Consider the following 7,431-nt stretch of genomic DNA (forward strand, 5'->3'; position numbering starts at 1 on the left):
ACTACTACCTACGACATCCTCAAAATATAGCATATACATACCATTTATTTTCGGAGCTTAAAAAATCTTTCTTAAATTACGACAGTTACAAATATATTATTTATAACAAGCTATATGCTCACTTTGAATGACGTTACATGTGTATATCTCATTATCATACTTTAAAATCTAAAGTCACAAAAAATACTACGTAGTTATTCTTACCTTTTACAAATGGAATTTCAGTAATGATATATATCCTTTTCACACAGAAGAATTGATCACACAACACACATATACATGTACACCACAGAAAAAAGCACACTAGTATACAACACAAAGGTGATCGGTTGCCAGACACACTGGCATTAAGTCATTTACCGATCACTGTGCACTGTCCAACTTCTATCTCCTTGATACAAAATTAGCATCGTTCATCAAGTAACTTTCTTCCAAGGGTGTATCGTGTAAAAGTCTGCGCTTCTTGCCATTAGTCAAAATCACATATATTTTCCCGTCTGTGCTATACGAATTTTTGACACAGTTCATACGGAACGCTTCCTTCAGTCTCTGTTGATTTAAGGAAGTAAGGTCTTCATAGATAACAAACTTGGAACCTTTCAGGATCTTGCGGGCGCGGATAATTTCATGCTTCTTTCTCCGGTGCGTGAACTTTACTATCACATTCCTAGGATTTGTACCATTGTACTTTCCCAATCTATGTGCGATGTCAATGTCCCTCTCCTGAAGTGGTACTTTCAAGGTGTCACGTACAAATCCCACGATCGTTTGGACACAGTCCTCTACCGATTCCCTCACTCCCGGGTCTGGAAGTCCAACGATTCTAACAGAATTCTTCCGGCCTTGTTGTTCCAGGTCGTTATACTTTCCCGCCATCTCACTCTGTCGATCTTGACTGGTCAATAACTCGTTCTCTAGCTCAGAAATTGTCACTTTCAAGTTGTTATTTTCAGTTTCCAGGGTGTTTACCCTCTCCTCCAGAGCTTCAATACGTTCTGCGTGTTCTAGCTGAATGTCCAAACGGAGTTTCTCTAACTTTTTATCCAACACATCCTCAGTAATAAGATTCCTGAGGATCTCATATATCTCGTCTAGTCGATCGTCTGTGGATTTAGTACCAATACCACTGGTCCTGCTGCTGGGAGCTCGATCTCGCAGGGTCTTGGGAGGCATGATAAACAATATCCAGTAAACAAAAAACTAAGCTCCAGAATATATAGGCTGTAGATAGTCCATCTATAGGTGTACACATACACGGCCAGGTATACGTAAGTGGTGAGTAGTGGTCAGTGACTAGACTCAGTCCATGTTCTCAAAAGTTCCTGCTCCAAAAGTATATTTTCCGAAGAAAATATCACAGACCGATATATCAGTCAACTAGTTAAGCATATTAACTAGATGTTGACAGAAAATTAAGTTCCAATATATCGTGCAAACATACAAAAAGATAATTTTTCACCGGAGCTCCAGAACAACCGACCGACTAGGTCCTGGTGACCCTTGACCCCGTCCTTTTTGTTCATGTTTTGACCTCATTCTATAAAAGTTAAAGAACCAGACCCACTCCGTTATAGACATTTTTTCATATTTTATTGACTGGAAATGTTGTTGTATACTAATAGATGATATATAAGTAAAGACTTGTATAAAGTTTCGAACTTGAAATTGAAAGGGTACCGGAGATATCGGTGTCGGAATTAGTCTCATTAATCAACACCATGATATGAATATTGATGAGGAAAAGTCACGTGATACGTTCAGACGCGGTCAGAACTAAAACAAAAGAGATGAGTAGCACTACCATGTAAAGAGATTTTATCGATAAATGCAAGCAATACTCTATATATCCTATATGGAAATCACCTAACGTACGTATTGGTCACATCTTTCAATGCTTAGATATGACACAAGAACGTGCAGATTACGAGAAAAACTACGACTAATTGCAAAGAGGTCCTCAAAAGTTTTTAAAACTATTTATTACGTTAAATTGATGGCGATTTACTTTAAAATTGCGGTATTACAGGGTTAGTCAAAACTTTTGCTACCCGAGAAAAATAGAAAATCATAACTTTTTATATAAAATAATATCGGTCGAGGAGTGGGTCTGGCTCTTTAAGCGTTAACTTAAATTCTGTTGATAAGTTGGTATTTTTGTGTTTTTTTTTATATCTTAAGAACCTTTACTCTCCATTGGTATACAAATCCACATGAAAAATCGTCTTTGCAGTGTCGGCGTACTCTTCAACTGAGTGGTATCGCTGTCCATTAAATATAGCGCGGAATGGCTACCTCAGGACCTATAACGGGCATTGTTATGAGTTCATCAATCACGAAGTTCACTGGGGTGTAGCTAGCGCTGCCTGTGGGAACAAGGGAGGTCATCTGATCGAAATCAGAGACTACAACACTCAAGCTTTCGTGGAACGCAGCCTCAAGGATCTGAACTGGAACCGAAATGGGATGTGGATCGGCGCCCATGACACGGCGGACGAGGGATCATGGAGATGGGTAACAGGTATATGATTGTGTGGTAACATAATAGTGATATGAAATTGATCTTAATTGTCTTGATATTATTTTGGTTCTTTCGTATTCCAAACATTGTCTGAGCTTTAGCTATAGAAGCTATCGTGATTATGGAGGAGTTATTTCCCTTTTTTAATCTCTTGTACTGAAGGTAAGAAGACTTAATTTTTGGCAGTATAACGTCAAATGATTTCAAGGGTAAGAATGGCTTTTTTTGTAAGTTGTGGAATATATGTTTTTTTAGAGAGGGAAACTAAAAATCGTTGAACTTTTACAAAATGTCTGAGAATTAAATAGTTTCTCGGTAGAGTTTTCACGATAAGTCCCTAGCCAAACTTAAAGAATCATTTCAACAAATATTCGTCAATTCGATGTCTTCTTTAATTCCCCGTTAATGAGGGACCATTTGTTTAAATCGCCAATTACGGAAACATTACCCTATAAAATCGGACACATTTGAAGAAGTTGTGATAATATAATGTCGTTCAATGACAACAACCAGCAGTTTGATAGTTGCCGTCATGCTTCGATATATAAGCTGTATTTTGCAACAATTGTGAAACGGACTTTAAGCTTATATTGAAAACCTTCACGGTTGGATATTTTCATTCCTCCCTCTTCTTACAGGCGACGATTGTGCTCCGTCTAATCTCTGTTATAGGTGATCCGGTGACGTGGGGGTACTGGGCGTCCGGACAGCCGGAATGGTGTTTTTTTCCCTGTATTGAGGACTGTGCCAATCTACGTCTGGACGATAATTACAGATGGCATGACAAACCGTGTGATGTTTTGAATTACCATTACTCTTACGTCTGTCAGTATGGTAAGTATATATATATTTGTCACAATCGTGGCACACAATCACAATATCACTTTATACATAGGTATGCAACTATAAACGCATGGATATCGAAATAATTACATTAATATTCGTCTTTATGCCTAGCTAGTCTGAGGTACCAGTTTTGTAATAAAGGATTCGAACTCAGGACCTCTGGTTTACTAATCTGAGCAGTATATTGCTGCCAGTATTTGCCAGATTTAATTACTCACCCTCCAGGAAATAACTCGTCATCGAGTTTCCAAGAGGATGTCTTTGGGTCCCAACATGAACGCCATGGTAACAGAATTCATTATATATTTAAATGCCTCCGCTAGGATTCGAACCTGGGACCTCCGGTTAAATAGTTTACGCGCAAGCGACCGAGCTAAATAGAAGACCGATCGGTGTATTGTGACTGGCATTGTTCTACATTATGTATGTGTTTCATGTTCTATTTCAGACATGGGTCCAGTATCAACGACTACAACAACAACCACAACAACCACAACCACGCCCACAACAACTACCACCACACCCACAACAACCACAACCACGCCCACAACAACTACCACCACACCCACAACAACCACAACCACGCCCACAACAACTACCACCACACCCACAACAACCACAACCACGCCCACAACAACTACCACTACACCCACAACAACCACAACCACGCCCACAACGACTACTACCACGCCCACAACAACTACCACCACCACAACTACCATTGGCGAAGGTCCAGGTGTTGTACAAGGTAAAATGTGTTTACGTGTATATGTGACATGTGTCGTTTAAGGTGCTTGGACTTAAAATTGACTGGGAGTATTAGCTCCTTCTTAACGTTTTTAAGTACCAAGTATCATATAAAATATGAGAAAGATATGTAGACAATATGGAAAATAAGTAAGAAAAAAAAATCGTCAAATTCTACAAAAAGTATCATAAACGGGAAAAGAGAAACGTTTTGCTCAATGATAGATCTTAAAAGGGTGCTCGGGTGGCGCAGTGGTAACGCACTCGCCTTTCACCTTGCCGTCCGGGGTTCGACTCCAGAAACGGACGTGAAAAGGTAAGGGCCACCTTCACGACCACGTGGGTTTTCCCCGGGTACTCCGGTTTCTTCTCACAATAAGACCCCTCACGCGCTTACATCCGGGCCAACAAGAGTGATTAGTATAAGTTGAAATAACTTGTTTCACAATTGTTGTAAAATAAATAAAGTGAATGCATAGAATAAAGACAGTCAAGACACTTTTCCCGTCACCTTCCACCCCTTCATCCCAAAGTTTAATATAACTCTACATTCCTTGATTCTACGTTACAGGTCGAGTTTCTGGTGACGCAATCAACACCGGTAAGTCAAACACACGTACATCTTATTATATTTATTATTATTATTATTTTTTTTTTTTGGGGGGGGGGGGGGGGGGGGGAACCAGTCAGTTATGTTAGTAATTGAAACAATTTATCATTACAATCAAATCATTTAAGTAAGTTTGACACAGTAAAGGAACATAACTGTCAGCCAACTGTCTCTTTTAGGGTAGCCTTAACTAATTGTCATTATAAAACAAACATTGTATTTGGAAAGCTATGGCTGGCCATCACATTTGCCTTCGGTAAGATTATCAAGTTTTGACGAAAAATCAAATTGACTTTACATGTCACCAATCAGTTTTTGTCATGTTTGTTATAAAAATTTTGTTTATTTTGATTGTATATCAATATAATATTTAATAAGTCTAACTTATAACCCTACTATAAGGAGACCAAAGATCACCTTTGCATTGGATTGACAATATTGGCAGATTTAGGGGATACGTGCATTAAGCTTAAGGTATTGGTTGCATGGTGATGCTCCGTTACAGATCATCTGATTGGTCTACCGTTATGATTTGTTACAGATACTCTGATTGGACTGATTATTGGACTGCTGGTGGCCGTTTGTGTTCTTATAGCTTTAGTGCTATTTCTTTTCATGAGAAGGTAAAATCTTAATTCAACACATAATTAATGTTAGATATAATTATCTTTCTTAAATGGTAATTTTTCTTTGCTATGGTAAATATTAAATTATCATGCATGCACAAGTAGTAATATCTTAGATATATTCAATACTTTAACTTTTGGAACTACATGTATACCTACATTTCTTTCTGATGAATTTCCTAAAAATATTTTTTACTTTCAGATGTAGATTATCAAAGAAGAGACAAGATAGCAACGGATTTGATAATGTTGGTTATGCCGTGAACACAGATCAAGTGACCATTTCTCAACGCGCACAAATGGCAGATTCAAGAGCCGCAGAGAATATATACGTAACCCCTTCTGGCGTCCCTGTGTCACAACATAACCATAATAATGTGTATGATAACACACAGAACGAGATACCAAGGAAGTTGAAAATCACCAATGTTGATTCTGGGAAAACATTCAGCAAGGAAGCCTATGTGAATTCATTATCTGACTTAAAAGTTGATCTTGACAGCAAAAAAGGAGCTTGTGGTGGAGAGTATGACACACTGGAATCGTCATTTGACGACGACGATTCTGATTCAGTATTCAAAGAGAAATTTGATCAACATTATGCGGACATACCAGATATGGCATCTAACGATTACGCCAATACGTCTACTATGACGTCAGTAAAATCAAATCTTTACGACGACATTGACATGAGCAGAGAAAACACTCTGAACAGCGAGACTGAAAACTACCTACGGGCTTACCATCCTGATAATCTGACTAAATCTCCTATTGATTTTGTACACAATTTACAAGATAAAGAGTAAAGTGTTTCTTGAATGGTTATCTCCCCTTTCAATGGTTCAGCGTCACAATGTGTCGGATGACATTGATTTCATCAACGAAACGCTACTGGGCTACCATTACTCTTTGCACCCCTGGAACATTTCATGGCAAAATTGAAGGTTCCATGTGCGACAACTTCCAGATAAGAAGGGTACTTTGATTTACATCAAACGAATCTCGAGGTCATATGGCAATATGTTGTACTGACTTTAAAAGTTTGATGTCGCTCCTGTAATCTTCAAAGGAGTATATCAATTTGTGATTGGTCATTTGTTTTCTTTCCTGAAATCTGCTCTAGACCAATCAAATTACTTCGCTTGTCTTCAGTTTTGCCAGAAAATGTTCCAGGGGTAGAGAGAGAAAGTGATCGTAACCCATGAAGTATATGTGATATTAATAGTGTTAAGTCTGGGCTGTATATCCAGATCTATTTTTGTGCTTTATTGAATCTACATAACATGATATTTTAGTACAGGGTTTGCAAGATAACTGCAGCTATCGATAACAAGCCAAGCGATGGCTCTTTTGTTATGCTACCCGTAATTTTTCGGTGGGGAGGGCTTGAGGTAGGGGAAGGGGAGCATATGGTTGTCGCTTTGTCTGTTCGTCCGTTCCGTCCGTCCTTTTGTGTCAGGAACATAACTTTGCCCACAGTTAAGCAAGCATCGTGAAACTTCATGTGTATACAATAGTCATACTAAGGCGATGTGCAGCGTAGCAAAGTCAGGGCCTGTGACTCTAACAGATTTATTGCCCTTTGTTAAAATATTGTGCCATTATCACTTTGCTTGCATTAAAACGAGGTGTATATATTGGTTATACTAAGAGAGTGTACAGTGTACCAAATTAAGGCCATGAAGGTACTTAATTACAGAATTATGGCCCTTTGTTAAAGATATGCGTCCAATAATGTCGTTTTCGGGGAGCATAAATCAGTTTCACTGATTCTCTAGTTTGTAAATGTTTTATTAATAGTAACAATATTTTTCATACATTACAAAAAAAAAAAAAAAAAAAAATAAATAAAAAATAAATAAGAAAAAAATCAGTCGATTTTTCTGTTTGATGGCAAATGAAGCGAGGATTTAATAGATTTTCATCAATTATTGCTCTGTACAATGTTGATTTTCTTTGAATTATTTAATAACATTATTGCATACAAAAGCATATAACGGCGGAATTCTTACCGCCATATATTCACAATGGCGCTATACCTTGTTGTCAAGCTAAACGCCATGCGACACCAAAGATTATGTATA

The 7,431-nt window shown here is 38.1% G+C and overlaps 2 protein-coding genes across 2 annotated transcripts; one reads left to right on the forward strand and one right to left on the reverse strand.

Annotated features, from left to right (window-relative positions):
* Positions 1-347: 347 nt before the first annotated feature.
* LOC132562421 (uncharacterized) lies at positions 348-1,173 on the reverse strand. The gene has a single exon (XM_060227164.1). The coding sequence runs from the start codon at positions 1,171-1,173 to the stop codon at positions 385-387; it is 789 nt and encodes a 262-aa protein (XP_060083147.1). The 3' UTR covers positions 348-384.
* Positions 1,174-1,787: 614 nt separating this feature from the next.
* Positions 1,788-6,153, forward strand: LOC132562404 (rho GTPase-activating protein gacK-like). Its single transcript, XM_060227144.1, has 7 exons — positions 1,788-1,791; positions 2,231-2,518; positions 3,191-3,352; positions 3,813-4,112; positions 4,683-4,712; positions 5,263-5,344; positions 5,550-6,153. Exons 1-7 carry the CDS (start codon positions 1,788-1,790, stop codon positions 6,151-6,153), a joined length of 1,470 nt encoding a protein of 489 aa, XP_060083127.1.
* Positions 6,154-7,431: the final 1,278 nt, after the last annotated feature.

The sequence above is a fragment of the Ylistrum balloti genome, unplaced genomic scaffold (genome assembly GCF_031769215.1).
Source record: "Ylistrum balloti isolate Yb309-2 unplaced genomic scaffold, AGI_CSIRO_Ybal_v1 Utg371412, whole genome shotgun sequence".
NCBI lineage: Eukaryota > Metazoa > Mollusca > Bivalvia > Pectinida > Pectinidae > Ylistrum > Ylistrum balloti.